At 33.5% G+C, this 19,389-nt stretch overlaps 1 protein-coding gene across 3 annotated transcripts in view; it reads right to left on the bottom strand.

Annotated features, from left to right (window-relative positions):
• The window catches only part of LOC142326731 (uncharacterized), a 51,519-nt gene extending 33,058 nt beyond the window's left edge, over positions 1-18,461 (bottom strand). The window contains exons 1-5 of one of the 3 annotated variants that reach the window (XM_075369509.1): positions 18,262-18,461; positions 14,432-14,500; positions 12,834-13,002; positions 5,535-5,769; positions 3,938-4,308 (exon numbers count right to left, since the gene is read on the bottom strand). In XM_075369509.1, the coding sequence (XP_075225624.1) occupies positions 3,938-4,308; positions 5,535-5,769; positions 12,834-12,982 (755 nt within the window). In that variant the 5' untranslated portion in view covers positions 12,983-13,002; positions 14,432-14,500; positions 18,262-18,461. Of the gene's footprint in view, positions 1-3,937; positions 4,309-5,534; positions 5,770-12,833; positions 13,003-14,431; positions 14,501-16,696; positions 16,838-18,261 lie in introns of those variants that run through there. The other 2 variants (XM_075369426.1, XM_075369582.1) reach the window with 2 other exon arrangements.
• Positions 18,462-19,389: the final 928 nt, after the last annotated feature.

The following is a 19,389-nucleotide window of genomic DNA, read 5'->3' as shown; positions in this document are numbered from 1 at the left end:
TTTGATATAATTCTTCTGATCTTAAGTTGTGTACACATTCTCTAGTTTTCAAATTTTCTGTGTTTATATTCATCATACTCTCTTAATCCTTTTATTCTTTCCTTGTTTTTAACATTTTCTTCCTCTTCAAATTCATCCTTTTATAATTTTTTTTTTTTGAGATATATTTCTTCATGTTATCTTTCTTTTTTCTGTATGATTGATTTTTCATTTTCATTATTCACCAAATAATCCAATAACAAAAACTGAATATTTTACACCATAAGTTCAAAATTAACATTTGTAACCAGTACACAAGAGTTCACTAAATTAATGCATTATTTTAATTATTATTAACTTTTATTTATACAAACACCAGAAATCTGAAATTTTTGTTAATCAGCAACTCACAAAGATACGAATAATACTGATCAAGTATATGAGTAATAAAGGGACTTATACTCTATTCTAATATTTCATGTAAGATTGTTGAATTAATAATTATACAAAATTTGATGTTAATAAAAACTAAGCCCTGAGGTAGATAATTCCCACGTCCGGAACACAACATCTACGTTCCACGTCCAGGGCGGCAACAGCTGTACTCATGTACATTACATATAGCTGGCTAACGGGGTTCCGAGTATTGTTTCTCGGTTATGCTTTTTTACCTATGACTTGTTTCCAACTTCAGGTCACTAAACGGACTGGAATTTTCGGCTACCTGCAGGAAATGGAATAATAAACGATTTTGGAAATGGACTCATACCACTCTTGGAGCTGGCGATGTGGCGGCCAGGGTCAATGTTACTGCAGGTGTAACGGAGACCCTTCCGTTGTCAAAAACATGCCCCCTGCGATGGCAAGCATGTAGCAATGGTGCCCATGTATGTCGGTGCATGGGAGCTCTGAAAGCTTCGGTGAGTAGGAGCCTGGAGTCAGTGCAGAGACTGCGCATCCGCTCTCTGCCAGGACATATGCCGGTTCCACCGGAGTACCGGATCGGACCTCCAAGGTTAGTAGCCCTGGAGTGGGGGTGTACCCCGGCGGTTAGACTTGCTACAGAAGGGATTTATGTTCATGAATATTTTTGAACAAACTAACGTGGCAGAGGGTGCACGTAAACACCCTCGTTTAGAAACCTCCGATTCGCCACAAGCGAAGAGGAAAAAAGTAAGGAATCTGATAAGATAAAGAAAGATGCTGATAGAATCAGTAAAGAATTAAAGAAACGTTTATTTGGCTATAGCGTACCTAAGATTTTTAATTATTACAAAGGAGAATGGAAACTTTCAAAAAGTTAGTCCATTCTTAATCGCAAGAGAAATTACAAATTGTGCTGGTGGTCCGTTAAAGAAATTCGAAAGACTTTTAATGGATTACACGTCGAAACTATCAACGAAGTGCAAAGCCAGAAAGTCCAGGCGTTGAAGAAGATCGGTGAATTTGCGGTTTCTGTTCAACCGCATAGCACACTGAACTCAAGGAGTTGTTGTTTGTCGCGATCTTCTTAATTGTACAGAAGAAGAAATTGTACAAGAAATGTCGAGTCAGGGAGTGACTCAGTGTCGCAGACTAACCGTGCGAAGAAATGGTGAAGTTGTTCCTTCGGCCTCGCATGTTTTAACATTTAATAGGCCGAATCTTCCTGAAAAGGTACGAGCTGGCATTCATCGGCTTGATGTACGAGCATTTATTCCGCAGCCGATGAGATGTTTTAAGTGTCAACGATTCGGACACACAGCAGCTAGATGTGAAGCGCAGGAAATATGCATATGTGGAGAGAAAACACATGAGGGGGACCCATGTAAAGACCCTCCAACCTGCGTTAACTGTAAAGGGCATTACAATTGTCGTTCAAGAAACTGCCCTACATATAAATTAGAAACAGCGATTCAGGAAGTTAAAACGCTTCAGAAGGTCAGTTATCCTGAACCGAAGAAGATTGTTAATCAACGTACACCACGACCATCGACTTCTTACCCAGAAGCAGCGGCTGCCCCTAACACATCTAAAATTAATGTGGAGCAGTTGCTTAACACGATGGCACCAAGTCTTGCGACAATGATTGAAAGAATCACTGATTCAAAGATTGAGTCGACTCATCAGAGAAAACAAAGTAAAGATGAGAAGGCTCATCCCCGGACTGACGCCGTTGACATCAGAGACGCACCAGCACAGTTTAAATCACCAGCTAAACCTGCGATTACTAAGCCACCAACTGAAGTAAAAATAAAAAATCTTGACTTTTCTAGCAAAGAGAAACGGATCACTCCGTCGTCTAGTCACAAGCTTTAAGAAATTGTGACAAGAAAATCTGAATCTGCGGAAATGGAGGTGCAAGTTATTATAGAAAAAGCACCAGACGCAGATGAAATAAAACCTTTACCAATAGAGCCTCCAAAAGCGCGAAGATCAGCTTTGGTGAGAGCATCTATTTCAGCTGGACCCAGCACTGCAGTAGAGATAGAGTCCAGCTCATCAGCCGCGGAGACATCATCGCTTATTAGTTTAGATTCTTTAGCAAAGATGCTAACAGCACCGGCGAAACTTTCATCAACTGACGTCAGCCGTAGAACGTCACTGGCATCCAAAATAGAGGAAGGCGATGCCATGTCTGAGGCCTCAGATATGCTGTCATCAGAGGTTGAGGCCGTCAGAAGAATGGAGAAACGGTGCAAGAAAGGATGGCCGAAAGGAAAGCCTAGAAAGTAATTTTTTGGATATAAATTATAGAAGAATGCAAATTTTGAACATTTTCGTCTCATGAAAATGAATACTGAACCTTTTTTTTTTTTTTTTCTTTTTGAAGTGGGATGGGGCTAATGACTAAAAGTAGTCGATGCCCTTAAAAAGCTCAAAAAATAATAATAATAAAAACTAATATTTCAGTAATTGCGCAACTGTCCACTTTATTAAAGAATTGGAGGATCGTACCTCACTTTCAAATGAAATAAGTATAAATTAAGTACAACAAAAAATGTGTATGTGTAATTTAATAGGCGTACAAGAAAGTTATGTAGTGTCCACATCAGCTATTATTTTTTTTGTTCAATCACTTAAAGGCTAAGCATATTCTTACAATAAACTGATTAGTTAACATAAAACAAATTGAAAGTAAAATATTTATTAAATAAATAAAAATTTAAAAATTTCTTTTTTTCAGAAAAAAAAATTTATCTGCTACGTACATTAAAACTTATTAAAAATCTCCAGATTTTTTTCTACCCAGATTTTTTTCTGACTGTATTTCTAAGAAGCAGGACACACTAACTATTAGTTAAACAGTAGCCTACATTTCCATAAAAAGTATTTTTTTTTAGTTACACAGACCAAAATCACAGTTTTCAATGGACTATGTACTTGGTACAAACATGATCGTGAATGAATGGAAGATTCATCCTTTAATTTATAATATGGTAAATGTTACCGAGGCTGTAGCTGATTAAGTTTAAAAATTGTAAATAAAAATCACAGTTATTATACACTACTGACAACTATGTAAGCCATAAGTCTATATAAGTCATAATCTATAAAATTAGAAATATGAACTATTAAACTGAAATTTTACACTCTTAAAAGAATAATTTATAATAAGAAAGATTGAAATATTTTCAGTGAATTAATAACAGACAGAAAAGTCTGTTATTAATTCAGTCATGATCATCTTTATAAAAATTCAGATTATGAAGGTAATTATGAGGTATTTATACAATCATAATACAACTAACTTTCCAGATATTCTGATAAAGTTGCTAGATAGATTTGTCATATCATGTTTATTGGCAGTGATAATAAAAAAAAAAATTATATACTTCTAGGGGTTCTTAACCGATAAGGAAAGTATGGACATTTTTTTTTATATTTTATCACAGAATTTTCTGAATTTGAGCAAAAAAAAGCAAAAATAAATAAATCAATTATTGTCTATTGTAAAAAATAGGAAGAAAATACCTACTTAACAAGATCCAATATTTTCTTTTTTAATGATTCATTATTTGTTCCATAATTTACATGTAATTTGTAGTATGAATGTAATAACATAACACCAATAAAAGGAGCCTTACACTCTGACCATGCTATTTCTAATGCATCAACCTCTTCATCAGATGGAAGACCAAATAGAATATATTTTCTCCTATACTGTGCAAGACTTTTACCAAGAAGAAAGTGCCACATTGTTACAGAATTATCTAATTTCACTGCTTGTCTTGCCTCTTCTATAGCCAATTTTTGACATTGTTCATTGATATATAAGAGATAGAATCTACTTTTAATTGCACACAATGCTCCTGTGCTACTCTCAAGAGGAATCACATTCTGAAGTTTCTGAAAAAATAACTTTTTTAGACAAACACTGAGCAGCTTAAATTGTAAATGATTGATAAATAAAATCCATACATTCCTGTTTTGCTTTTTTGTCCTACCTTATGCTGAATTTTAATTTTGTTGCCTCAATGTTCGTTTTTCCTTTGAATGCTGCCACTCATAAATTTTATTTTGTGAAATTTACAGCTAACTCTTTTCCAGCTTTTGCAAAAAATTACAATTAAATATGGATAGTTTGAATGGTTGATACAGTTGAATTTGGTACTAGAAAGAGAGAAGAGAGAGAGAGAGAGGGAGTGTGTGTGTGTGTGTGTGTGTGTGTGTGTGTGTGTGTGTGTGTGTGTGTGTGTGTGTATGAGAGAGAGAAAGATTATTGTAGGATTATGTAAAGCCAATGCAAGAAAAGGCACAAAAATATGTCTGAAAGAGACACAAGAGTTTATAAATATAGAATTACAGTTTTAAGAAAAAACTTGTGTATTTTTTTCTCACTTTGCAAGCTGCATAATGAAATCTTTGTCACCACAGTACTTAACATTTTTAAGATTCAGTAAAGAAAAATACACCTATCTCAAAATAATCAAGACATACTGGAAAGTGACAAGTATGTGTCACGTGGCTATACTGGTGTAAATGCATTTTATTTTCCCTTTTTATCACACAAACTGTTATGCACTACCACACAAAATAAATAATTATTTACTGAATTATAACGCTAATTGTTTTTTAATAAGATACATTTTAATAAATTATTAACTGAATAATACGTTTTATGAGGTAAAGACATATTGTATTGTAAACAGATAATTCGGAAATGAATAGTTAAGATGATATTTGAAACAAAATCCTTAGAGTGGAGTATCCATCTGTAAGCAATGAGCAACATATTGAACATGAGATTTCATGTTTAATATTAAAAGATAAATAAAATACTGTAAAGAAAAAACTACAAGTATCAGTGTATTACAAACCCAATGTTTATACAGATATATTTCAAAGATTATTTATCATACAATTCTAATCTGAAAAAATCAATTAGAAAACATAAATATGCATTAAATGATTTTAAACAGCTACCTTTTATATTCTCTAACGAGTGAGAAATAAAAAATACTTTTATGTTATTGATTATTATGATTCATTAGCATTTCCGATAATTTTGTATTTGAATAAAGGCTGTATAATTATCCCACCCAAATGTGAAAATTTAAATTAAAATTTCTTACCTCTTCAGCAATTTTAATATTGTTATTTTTAAAATACAGATGTGCCTGTAAACTTAATAACACATGCCACAAAACCCTAGATGATTTCTCCCACAATTGTTGATAAAATGTTGAAAACAAGCCTGTTGGAAAATATTCTTCTAACTGTGTTTCACACTCCTGAGATTTTCTTATTGCCAGTTCAGTTTCATCATTATTAGCTCTTTCAAAACACTCCTGAATGTAATTACAAAACCTAAAAATATATTTATAAGTAAAATAAAACCGTAACTTAACAACAATAAAAATAAATATAGTGCAGATAATGATACGCCAGTCAAGAGTTCTGGTGGTTCATCTAAAATCACTGATTCTGAGGAGAATAGTTTTGTCAGTGACAACTCGAGATTGTTGAAGATGATTTCAAGAGTACAGTGACCAACCTTGTACTGCAGACAGTGATTGAAGAGGGTTTCCACTCCTTATAGTGAGTTAATAAGGAGATATGTGATCTTGAGCAGAATATCAAGCACTAAAGCTCTCCCTCTTGGAACTCACAAATGTGTTTAAAGTTAAGTGGACTGTGAGCAAAATTATTGGCAATAAAGATAACACATTCTCCAAAAAAAACTTGTAAATAATAATAGGAATAACAATAAAAGAGCTACCTACTGATCTATCTGATTTGAGGCACAGGATTGAAGTACCTGTAGCCTTCATTAGTCATATGAATCCTATTGTATTCATATATCATATGAAGCATATGTGCTTCATGCAATCTGTAGAACCTTATAAAAACTACACAATATGTGTTTATTGTAATTTATGATGTAGCATACATTCAAGAAAATGTGTGCTAAATGTTTTTGCCATTTATTGTTTACAAATTTAATGATATTTTGCAAAATAGAAACTATATTACCAATGGAGAATTTACTATAGTAAGTTGCACAGGCAAGGTGTTAACATAAAGATAATAATAAATTATACCTAATTCATGAGCAAATTTTTGAAGATCTGTAGTTTACTTTGTGGTGCATTTTGTAAAATGGCCACTGTGTTGAATCCTAAGAAAGTTTTGGATGGTTGTGATGACTTTTGACATATTGAATACTTCCAAAAGTACATATTTCTGACCCAGATGGCAAATTTGTATTCAAGATGCAAAATCTTGATTTAGTTGCTACTACATAAAAAACGAAGTTTATATCTGTAATTGCATTGTTATCCATAAATTAACCAGTCAGTTAATTTGATGCAGATTCTAGTACAATGCAATGTAAGAAGTTGTTTTAATAATATTTCCTTCATTAAAAATCAACATTTTAATATTGAAACCTCTTGTATTTTTTTTTCATTCTCCAATAAAATGCTGAAAATCTAAGTGTAATTTGTGCAGCATTTTGTCTAGGATTTAGTTTTGGCAGAATAAATTTTGTAAACGGTAAAGTTATCAAATGAAAAACTGAATTGAATTAACTATTCAGTCACATTTGCAATTATCTTCAAGGTCAGTTGCTGTTGCTATCCTCTAGCTAATGAACCTTTTTTTTAGTTAAAAAAGAGGCATTGAGAATCTGGTAAAAACTATGTTAGATTTGAATTGTGTTTATTCATTTAGTGTATTATTTTTCTGTTTCTGGACTAAACCCCTCCTCACAACATTATTTTCTTTAACCCATCAGTCATCTCTTCTCTATTCTCCAAGACAAGTTTTTTTTCTAACTTTATTCTCTCTAGACAACTTTACAACCATGTTTTTTTTATTTATTTATATAGTATGTATATTTTGCTACCTGTATATACCTCATAAATTCATTATCCTGATATTTTTATGTATATTTCAACTCTCAGATTAAAAAACTATCATACATTTAAAACAACAGTTTTTTCAATCATTTACTCTGTCTCATCTAGATTTATTTAATTTCTTTACATCTTGGTGGGAGCAGCAATCCATCGATAGCAAAAAACATTCAAATGTTCCAGTCTAGTCCAAATTTATATTACTACTGAACTAATATTTATAAATGTTAACAGCTGTTTTTTTTTTAGGTTAGGAGTTAACATTTACCTTTATAATTCTTCATAGACTTAAATCTTTTCCTCACTATTAAATCATACACTGATGAATTTTCATTTAGTAAAAGATATTAGTAAAACTTCTTTTGGCATAAATAATAATAATAATAATAATAATAATAATAATAATAATAATAATAATAATAATAATAATAATAATAAGAAGAAGAAGAAGAAGAAGAAGAAGAAGAAGGAGAAGAAAATTAATAATAAAATATAGAATCCAAAATTAAAGAAAATTGAAATAGTAGAAAAGAAATTGTAGAACATTCAGACAAAGGTGTTTCTGCTGCAAGTAATATAATAAATTTGTATTAATTTGAATGACAACACACATCTGGAAGATCCATTATTACACCCTTTGATAACTACAAAAATGAAGCTAGTTTATGTGTGTTGTAACCGGAAGAAAAAGTAAAATCAAGTACAATCATAAAGTGAGCAAGACAGTTTTTAAGCCTTTTAATCCTAAGAAGTCAAAATTTGTCAGTGTTGATTGGAATAATATACAGACCTTCTTGTCCCAAGAAGAGGGCTATATTTCTGTCAAGATTCGCACCCTCAGTTATGACAACTGCTGCTGAAAAGATTTTTGCAGACTTTAAATCTAGGCTTTGTTAAATGAGTAAGGCTGAACACCAGATTTAATGCATACAGTTCTTTTCATATTTAGGTCTGTGAGTCAGATTTTCTCAATTCCAAAGATCCAAGTATCTAGCCAGAAGTATTTCCAATTGCACCATATTATGGCAAATAAAGAGAGGACTCTAGTTATGTTGAGAATGAGATGTTGCCTTCGGAAAATGGTATATCATAGGAAACCTGAATGTAAGAAGGCTTCTTGCCAAATACGATGAGCTTTTTTTTCTGTGGTTGGTTGTAATCATTTCATAATTGCGCCCACCAAAACAAAGTTAAGTGTTCAGAATTAAATTGTTTATCTTTTCCTCAACTTATATGCTATGTCTCAATCTGATATAAATCTTTGGTCAAAATCATGAGATATAGTAAGGGCATGAAATCAGAATCTTTTCAAATTCTTTGCAACATGATAGTGGTAGTGACAACACAGGAAATTCAGAATTTGGCGACTTGGATAATAAAGTTGTGACTACCTTAATTTGTGTAATGATGTTGCTGTGGTGGCTTCATGGAGTATTATATTGCTTAATGTGGATGTTGATACTGTTGTTGTTGAAGTCCTAGAGATTAATCTTTTTAAAGCAGTATTCAAGAGTGTTCCTCTGTATAAAAATAAGGCAAGATCTTCTTACGTTTCTGGCTTGGTTATCCCAAACTCTGGTCAAGATGATAGAAAAGAAAAAGAAGACACAAAACCGCTATAAAATTTCTGGCTTACTGTTGACTAGCAGAACTCCTCAAAATTGAGACGTTTAGTGAAGCAAACCTTACAAAGGGATACACAGAATAATAATAGATACCTTAGATTAGCGAAGGTAATCTGCATGATTATCCATTAAAGTTCTGGCAGTTTTTTCAAAAAATAAATCCGATAGCAATAATACATTGGCCCCAATAGTTTTATGACAAAATAACTTGTGACCCAAAACTTGCCTGTAATGCTTTTGGGCAAAATTTTGAGTATGTTTATCAGCAGTTTGATGTTGCAAATGATTGCAACATCATGCAAGATTTAATGTTGCTTGCAATCTTTGTTCTTGGTTGCAGAGCTTTTATTCACATTGCTCACAGTTTGTAATATCCTATTTACATCTACGAGATCAATGGAACATCAGCTGTTGGCATCGACAGTTTTCTGGCCTTTATTGTTGTAGTTTTTCCTATAACACCTTTTCCATTTTACCCAGTAAGTATAGCATAGTTTTCCCTACAAGTGTTCAATGTGAAGTACCTTTCATACACGGCATACATCCAACCAGTAGTTGAATTAATCATGTATATTAACCAGCATGTCTGGAGTAAAGGTAGCGACATATATTTATACTTTTCCTTAACGTATCATTAGTCATACCATTTATATTTAACGAAATGTAGCTCTTTTACTGTATGTGCATATGTGCAATGCTACTGGCTGCACCTGCCTCCAGTTATTTTACTAATAACATAAAAATTAAAAATTAGAAAAAAAATAAGATCACCCCTTACTGGAGCTGGAGTATGATGTAATGAACTCATTTCTATTAAAACATTTGATAATTTTCTATCATATTCAACAGATTTATTTGCTACTAATTTATATTTTTACTTCTACTACTTTTATGTAAATTCATCTACAAGAAGGAAGTAAATGCTAAGTACTGCGACTTCTGTTTTAAGACCCAGAATGTATGTTGTATATTTTTATAAACATTATTTATATTTGGGTACAATGTTTTTATCTCTATAGTCGTATACCCGTTATTAGGTTCGTGAGGCGAATAATATTTCGATCCTCTGGCAGGTTCGGGAAGCGATTTCGTTGCGACCTGGCTCAAAGAGTCACTGGGTTTTAGAGACCTCGCCTAAGATCCGGCAGATCTTTGTGGCCGATGAACATCTGTTTTTCGGGTGGACCTCATGTAGGGTTGTCGACCATATAGAAGTCGGTCGATGCTTCAAGTGTCAGGGCTTTGGTCACACCTCTCTCTGCTGCAGAGCACAGTCTGAGATATGTGGTCACTGTACTTTTCCAGGGTACACGGCAGTCAATTGCCCTGCCAAGTCTTCGCCTGCCAATTGCGCTGACTGTACATTGATGAAAGGCAGCGATGATGGACGGAGGTAGGCAGTGTAGGGCGTATGAGATTGCTCCGGCAAGAGCGGTAAAGAATACAGCTTATTGCGACGCCTGAATTGGGGGAAGCCTTTGAGGACGGATTCCACCACGTCCAATGCTTGCCCCTGGGGCAGGTAAACATGTATGATTCCCGGGCAGCCACCAGTAAAGCTATGAGGATCCTTGAGAAGTACAACCTCGAGGTCCTCTTCATCCAGGAGCCGTACATGGTCGGGGATAGGGTGGTCGGTTTCCGCGGGGTGGATATTATTCATTCTCGAGGGGGATGGCCGCTCTCCGCGGTCATGGTTGGCTCAGATTCGTAGGGTGTCTTCTGGATGCCCCATTGATCTGATGACCAATTCACCGTCGTGCGAATCACTAGGGGTACGCTCGTTGTCGTACTAGTGTCGGGATACTTCCACCTTGGATGGAATATCGATGACTTGCTGGCGAAGTAGGGTAGGGTAAGTCAGGACGGTCTCTCGAGCATCAGAGTGCTGGTTTCTCTGAACACTGACGCCAAGTCTCCCACCTGGGATTCATCACTCATTGATCCCAGAAGCGCTGATCTGGAACAGTTCATTAAAGCCAGGAACCTCTACTTGATTAATGACTCAGAACAACTACCAACCTCCTCTTGCGAACTGGGAGAAAGTTACGTAGACGTCACTTTGGTGACGGGCGACCTGCTACGAATTACAAGTAGTTGGACTGTCTGGCTCGAGGTTAGTGTGAGCGATCATAGGCTTATAACCTATGAGATCGTTTACGGAGGCGGTCTTAGAGCTCCACATTGGGTTCGCTATAACCTAAGGGGCCTGGACCAGGACAGGCTGCAACGCGCGAGTGCGCAGCTGACTTGCAGGAATTTGAATGGCACATGGAGCACCGGAACGAGGTGGAATTGATGGCTGAACAATTCGGCCGAGCCATCAAGACTGGCTGCGATAGGGTCCTACGGTGGCCTGCGCCAATGGACGGATCCTTCTATTCATGACCTCTGAATCCAAGCCGTCATAACCTCTGTTTCCAGGAAGCCGTCTGTTAAACGCAGGCGGAAACCCGAGAAAAAGTGGTGGTCCTCTGACTTTAGCGTCGCTGCGCGCAAGAGTTAGTCCGCTAGAAGAAGATACCAGCGTCGCCCCCTAACGATGATTATCGTTGATGACGTAAGCGCCGAGGGTCTGCGGATCTTAGTTCCTAAGCTAGAGCTGCTTCCCAACTTGTTGGAAAGTGGCTTTGGTGAGGGTGCTCTTAAATCCAGGTAAGGATCCGAGTGAATTTGGCAGTTATCGGCCCATCAGCCTCTTGCCGGTAATCGACAAGTTACTTGAAATGCTGGTTGTGGAAGACTCTGGGAAAGCATTGAGGTGAACTTGCTTTCTAAATGGAGGCCAGTATGGCTTCACGAAAAGGGCTGGTAGAAGTGGTGGTTGAAGTATTTGGGATGAGGTTTCGAGCCGGGCCAGTATCGGAGCGGAACGATGATCACAATACACCGGATCTAAATTTCGTTCAGTTGCCCATCTCTCGCCTACGAAAGAGGCTGCAGAGCCTCGCGATGGATGCATGGCATCTGGAATGGAATACCACGACCAAGGGAAGATTCTTATACAAGACTAAGGAAGTTTATACAGGATCTAGGGGGATGATATGACTCGAGATCTTTTTAAAGGCAACGGATGCCCAGATGCTCACCAACCGCGCTAACTTGAACCAATATCTGTTTAGGTTCCCCCCTGGCAGCTGATGAGCTGTGCGTCTTCGGAGAGGTCCAGTCAAATGAACACCTAATGGTTGACTGCCCTGCTCTTGGGAGGGGCCAGATACCGGGCCGCCTGAAACTAAGAAATGGATGGGAAAATTGGCCACTCACAAGCGGCAAGTCAATGTGGCGAGAACTGCAGTTTCGGATCGTGTAGGAGTTCCTAGATGCGGTTACTTTGTTTAATCGGCGTCCGTAGTTTGCTTACGGGAAAGGCTCTTACCGTATTGCCATGGGAAGCGAACACTGAGTATGGCGGACCATCAGTCATTTATTATGGCTCCAAGGACTATAAAATAGTGGACAGGTACTTGCTGGCATTCAGCGACCTAGGCGTGGCAGCGAATTGCTGCCTAGATGAAATAAATTTTATTATGGATGTCATATTTTTTTTTTAGCTGTTGACGGTCTTATGCTTTAGGGCGACCGAATTGGGTGGTGGCGGAAGAAATGCCAAGCAACCAATCTCTATAGCGGTAATCCAACTGGTTTGATATTAAATACGAATTGCAATTAGTCACATCGTGAATAAAAACCATTACTTTGTTTTCCTTCTTAAATTACACGAGTTGCACAAGCAGGTTTCAAAACTACAAAACGACCGGTAAGATGATAGTAGTCTGACGCATTTTTTTTAATATTAGAATTAAAAGATCGTTCACTCACTTCATAATTTAGTTTTATTTATTATTTATTTATTTATACAGTTTTAAAAATTAACTATTAGTCTTACCCATTAAATAAAAAATTTGACTGAATGTCTTCACAATTACTACTTAATCTCTCTAAAATATTCTGTCGATCTATACATTCAGGAATATTCCATGTAAAAGGACACTCTAGTTCTTGCAGGCTTTTTTTTAAATTTTCAATACTTTCCATACTTTCTTCACTAAGGTTTTCTGAAACAGTGAAAAACAAATGTGAAATCAAAATTACTATGAACAAGTAGTTCTAATATTCATTCCCAAATAAAAAAAAATGTACAATAAAAGGCTTGGTCATAGAACGTAGTCGTTCTCTGCAACAAGCGGACATTTTTCTTAATGATAACGAATTCAAGAAAAAATTCACGGTTGAGATTATTTACAGAAATGCATTTACTTTGCAAGATGCTTATTTTTTGTCAAATCTGGAGGAGCTGGTGTTAAATTTTCTTATTTTAAAATATTCTTCGCTACAGATTTAAGTTGCCCTTAATATGTAAATTCACCAAACGGTACAGCCGTATTAAACGCACCTTAAGAGTTACCTCATCTTGAGTAACGAAGCAATATTCTCGCTCAACAGCCGTCTCAAGTCCTGTGTGTTTTCGATTGAAAATAAATCTGATAACGACGCAGGTTACTTGGTCGATTTCATTTTTTTCTATAGGGATCTAATTTTAAAACGAGACATATCGTTTTTATCCTACAACGAATTCTATAGGATGAATTCAATAACATTCGAAACACCATTAAGAATACTATTTAAAAATAAGTTGTGATACATTTTGTTCATCACATCTCTTTCGTTGAGATCTGGTATATAAATGGTTCGCAAAAAGCATTAGCTCAATATAAATATATTTAGGCATAAATATATTTACGTAAAAAAAGCCTTATTTTAAAATATAAAAGAACTTAATGTAATAGGAAAATGATCGAATGAAACTTTAACCTTGAGAAAAAGTGTTTTGATTTCATTTTTTGTGTAGAATTGAAGATAAAATTGTCCATAGAATTCCATGTAGATAGTTGCCCCTAAATATTTTTTTTGTAAAAATTAATCTGATATGGACAACAGATGACTTCCTTGTACACCTATTAAATTACATATACACAATTTTTTTTAAAATGAAAAGTACATAAAATTCTATTTCATTAATAACTTCTGATATTTTTTTCATATTTTTTTTATTGTAATTATTGAATTATTATTTAATGCAAAAAGTTTTTTACAGTCAGAAGTTAATAATTATTAATAAATCAATGTATTTAAATTTAAAAAATAAAAAATAAAAGAATAGGAGATGAAGTCGGATTTGAACCGCTGTGTCTTCGCCTTGTAAGATCCAAACGTATCATTAATTAAAAAGTTATTTGACTATAAGTCTGGAACCAATGAAAATAAGTACAACTTATGATATATCGTTGAAAAGCTCTCAATGAGGGCTTATTACTGCAGTTAAGAAAAAGTCCAAAATCCAAATTCATTTTATCCAAATGAATTTGGTCCAGTCTATTGCATTCAAAAGGGGAGGTGTACAACTAGATGTTACAACAGTTCTAAATCCAAGATTTCAACATCCTACGTCTAATCGTTTTTATGTTATGCGAGATAGATACTTACATACATACAGACATACGTACATACAGACGCCAAGTCGAAACTAGTCAAAATGGATATTTCCGTTGAAATCTGGAAACCGAAATTTTTCACAATCACAATATTTCCTTTACTTCGTACAAGGCAGTAAAATATCTAAAGTCATTTTTCGGGGAGGAGGTGAATAATAAATCAAAATATTTGGCACTTTGTGATTGTGATAAAAAAACTTCAACTTTTGTAAGGAAATTTTCGCTGAGTTCTCCAGTAAATATTTGAAATTTTATTTCGCCCACAACATCCCATCCTTTTTCCAATTTTATAAAAAAATTAAAATATTCTTTCCCCCCGAACCAGTATACCTGCCAACAATGTTTGAAGAAAATCGATCAACGTGGTCCAGAGTTATAAGAATTAAATACAGGTTTTTTTTTGTTTTTTTTTGTCTTCAGTCATTTGACTGGTTTGATGCAGCTCTCCAAGATTCCCTATCTAGTGCTAGTCGTTTCATTTCAGTATACCTTCTACATCCTACATCCCTAACAATTTGTTTTACATATTCCAAACGTGGCCTGCCTACACAATTTTTTCCTTCTACCTGTCCTTCCAATATTAAAGCGACTATTCCAGGATGCCTTAGTATGTGGCCTATAAGTCTGTCTCTTCTTTTAACAAATACAGGTTATTGTATCCAATTAAATACAGGTTACATACAGACAAATGTAGTCTAACAAAAATAGACTGTTTTAACTTGGAAAAAACATTTCGCAGTTTATTTACAATTTATAAGTTTTTTTTTTATTAAAAAAAATTGTCTCCTTAAGGCAGTTTAGATTAAGTTTAGTTTAGGCTGTTAATTTAGATTTTAAATTTCAAATAATTTAGATGCTTTTTACCGATCTATATAATTTCCATTTTAAATAATTCATTAATATTAAATAAATTGGTGGAAAGATTTTTCAAATAATTCAACAATTTATTAAAAATGGCAACGTAAGTAAAAAAAGATATGTCTGTCTTGTGATATTGTGTTGAGTTACACGGAAACTATTCCGTTGATTGATAAGTAAGATCTGGATGTAGTAATTTTTTTTTAATTAGTTAACCGTTCTTTTTTTATAATATTGCACATTCGGAAATATAAATCTATATTTAATAATAATAATAATAATAATAATAATAATAATAATAATAATAATAATAATAATAATATATATATATATATATATATATATAATATATAAATAGAAACATATATTACATATTTAATTTTCTAAATATACAATAAATATAGGTCTACACGATTATGGGTTCCATATAATGATCTGATAGCCCATTTTTGTATCTTCATAACTCTTCCTGATTTTTGATGGAGTTCCAAGAGATGACATTAAGCTTCATACAAGAATATAAGGAGACGTAATAAAATAAATATTTGATAATGATGACAAGCTAGCGTTTTATTAAGGCGCTTCAGAGCAAAATAGTACGGCTTGATTTTTTTACAAAAGAAATCAATTTGATCATCCCATGAGAAATTACTTTACAATTTTTAAATAGTTTTTTTTTCAAATATACATACAGTTACATCATCTGCGGAACCAATTTTACGTTTTTGTGTTCTTCCATCACTAAAAAAAGGGAACTAAATCCAGAGCTTTACAGAGGTTGAAAAAAATTGAAAATGGATTCTTGAAGTTATAAAATGAATATTATCTAAAATGTTTCCTAACAGCATTCTGAAAGTACGTTAATACGGTATGCTTTGCAAGAAATGATAAAAGTAGATTTAAAAAAATTTTTCAAAACTTAAGAGAATATGGATACTAACGAAACTGGTCTAATTTTATAAATTAAGTGCCAAACCCTTCTTAAGGGTGGGCTAGCAACAGCCGTTCGGCAGCTACCGATTACTCTTTTGCTGATAAATCCATTAATTAAATTTGTAAAAGGGATAACAACTGCATCTACAATGTTTGAAATACTAGCATGAATATTCAGTGAGTATTTACTATTTATGAATATTTACCTTGTAAATGGATTTGTTTGAAATGGATCAATATTGTTTGAAATACTAGAAAAGAAATTATTGAACTCCTCAGTTACCTGGAGAGTGAATCAGAAAACGAAAGTTGAGTTCTTTTGTAATTTTGGTGACGTTATCTGACTTGTTTTATTTTCAAATTCATTTTCACTTTGATAACTGTCGACATAGTTTTAAATTTATTGTTCGAATTAGATATTAAATTATCATATGATCTTTTAGCAGTTAGAATAATTTTAGCCTACCATTTGTAACTTTTCAAATAGTTCTGGAAGTTATTAGATAAATTATATGCAGACATTTCTTGGAGATTTCTTATCGTAGAGCATGATTTTAAAATACCTTTAGTAATCCAAACTTTTTTTTTAATATTTAAAACTGTTTCTTTTTTATTAAAGATCAAACAAGAACAAATTGAAGGTGAAACTAGAAAAAAAACCTTCTGAAACTGATTAAGAAAATTGTTATATTTCGTTAAAGCTAGTTTTGTTATTATTTTCCCTATTGTTTCAGATAAGTTTCTGAAACGATAGGGTTATTTGTTATTGTTCATCCTCTTGAAGAAGAGATAAAAGATAAAAATAATCATTGTCTCGTCACACGTTTTCATTAATAAATGATGTTACTGCAATTTGACAATTATGGTCTGAATTACAGTTATCTGCGCAAAAGAATTTTCTTTCGTTAAATTTTGTATAAATATTGTTTGTACAATTGGGCGAAGTCTTCGTAAGTCCGGTTGCCTGAGAGATCGAAATATTTTAGCTTTCTAATTCTAACAGTCACAAAAAATTCGATAGTCACAAGACCAGAATTAGGTAGAAATTTAAAATTATAATCGCTACACACTATTATATTGAATTTATTAGGAATTTAAAAAAAAAGTTTCCGATAATTTATAAGATAGGTTTAAAAATAACCAATGATAAATTAATAACCAGATATCTGTAAATCACCATCAATTAGATTAACAAATCGCATTTAAAATTAAATTCTTCCGTGAATATACGGTAACTTTCAACTTTAAAGGTATTTTTTAACAAAAAATTAAAACACTTTTTATGACAGTATATTTCTTAGTTTTTTCAGTTTATTTTTATGAGCAGTTTTAAAAAAAGCTTCGGGAAGCTTAACCTAGCACAGAAATCTCTTCCGTATTGATCAACCAGTGTTCTGAGAAATATCCAAAATCTGGTGCTCGTTGGAGAAAAATTCACCCCGTTCGGTATTATTTCTTAGGCTTAAGTGGGATATGTTATTTTTAGGGAAATTAAATTTTTTTTAACTTTAACTACACAAGGGGAGAAAGAATCAGCGTTTGATATTCGTACAAAATTAGAATCAGTTTGACAACTGCCCACGTTATATTTACTTATATTATTACAATCTATCATATTTTTGGGACAAGGCTTGTTAATGCTAATTATTATGTTAGGAGTAGATAGAATTCTGTCATTGCAGGTGACAGAATTCTATCATTCTATTAAGTTTCCGTCATCTCCGATGACGGAGATGAGTCTGTCATCGGAGGTATGTGATGAGTTAATAAGGAAAATCTTTTCCAAGACGGAAAAGAAATCCCGCCTATCATTTATAAAGAAAATCTTTCCTCACCATTTCCAACGAAAGAGCTTTACATAAAACTTCCTAACATCCGAATTTAAATCCAACCGATCAGGCTTTGCGGGCAAAAAAGTTTAAAGTTCTTATGTTAATCGAGCAGTAAATAAAGGTAAATTAATTTAATAAATATTTAATTTACAGATATAAGTAACACACAAAAATAAAAATCATCAATAACTGTACTTACAAAAAAGAATAGATGTTTACCGTTTAACTTTTAAAACTGTCAGTTAGCGTGATGAGCAAAATAAATTACAATTCTGATGGAAATCAAAATAATTTTATCACTGGTTGTTGCTATTTTATTTATATAGGTGGAAAAATGTTTGTTATATCTCATCTACTCGTCATAAATGTTATTCTTAAAATAACATACTTAATTCATCGTCAAATGGTATATCTAATCTGAATTATTAATAAAATAATACTATCTTAGATACCAGAAAATTGTACTTAAAATATTTTTTGAAGTGATACTTGAAAAATTTTCTATTTTTTTTCAACAGGTACGATTAAAAATTAAATGTAAATTGCATCTATAATAAATAAACGAAAGGACTTAAAGTTTATTTTTCTAATCTATATTTCTTTTATCTATCATTAAAGAATATATTAGTATTTATATAAATAAATAGTTTTCACTAAAGATAAGTACACCTTTATTACTATCCTCTTACAGCAGCGCGGTTAAAGTAGTTTTTCAAAATTGATGATTAAAATAATTGCACCGGGCTTGTATATTTCCTGATCAAATCGTTCCATAAACTAATGAAAATTTACCCTACTATTAAGGCGGAAAAGAGGGTGAAGTAAGATATCATTTAAAGATTTATAAAAAGCCATACATATATATTCATTCTAGTATTAAATTTGATATTAATCAGAAAGTCTGCAAGTAATTTATTGTCGTTCATTTTATTTCAGAATCTTAATTCCTTGCATACAGTATGTAGATGAGTCCAAAAAACTGTAATCGTTGTTTGTAAGTAAATAATATCTAAACATAAATACTTACACAAATCTAATGTGTAGTGTAGTGTAAGGTATTAAATTTGTCAGGGTAGGCGGAGCTGGCAATTTATGCCGCACATGCGCGGGTGGTTGGTAATGGAACGACCCAGTCATATTTTACCCAGTGCAACAGAAGACAGTCAAGTAACAACAATGGCTGTGATTCGCTTATCGTTAGTTGAACGCAAGGCTGTACTGAAGTGGAACTGGAAGTACGAGAACATTCACGAGGTTCAACGGCGGTGCCAGAGAGAGTTTAAAAATGTGCACAGGGGAAGACCCGGCCGATCACGAACATCCCAAC

The sequence above is a fragment of the Lycorma delicatula genome, chromosome 1 (genome assembly GCF_047948215.1).
Source record: "Lycorma delicatula isolate Av1 chromosome 1, ASM4794821v1, whole genome shotgun sequence".
Taxonomy (NCBI): Eukaryota; Metazoa; Arthropoda; class Insecta; order Hemiptera; family Fulgoridae; genus Lycorma; species Lycorma delicatula.
This window is presented reverse-complemented; position numbering and strand designations above follow the sequence as displayed.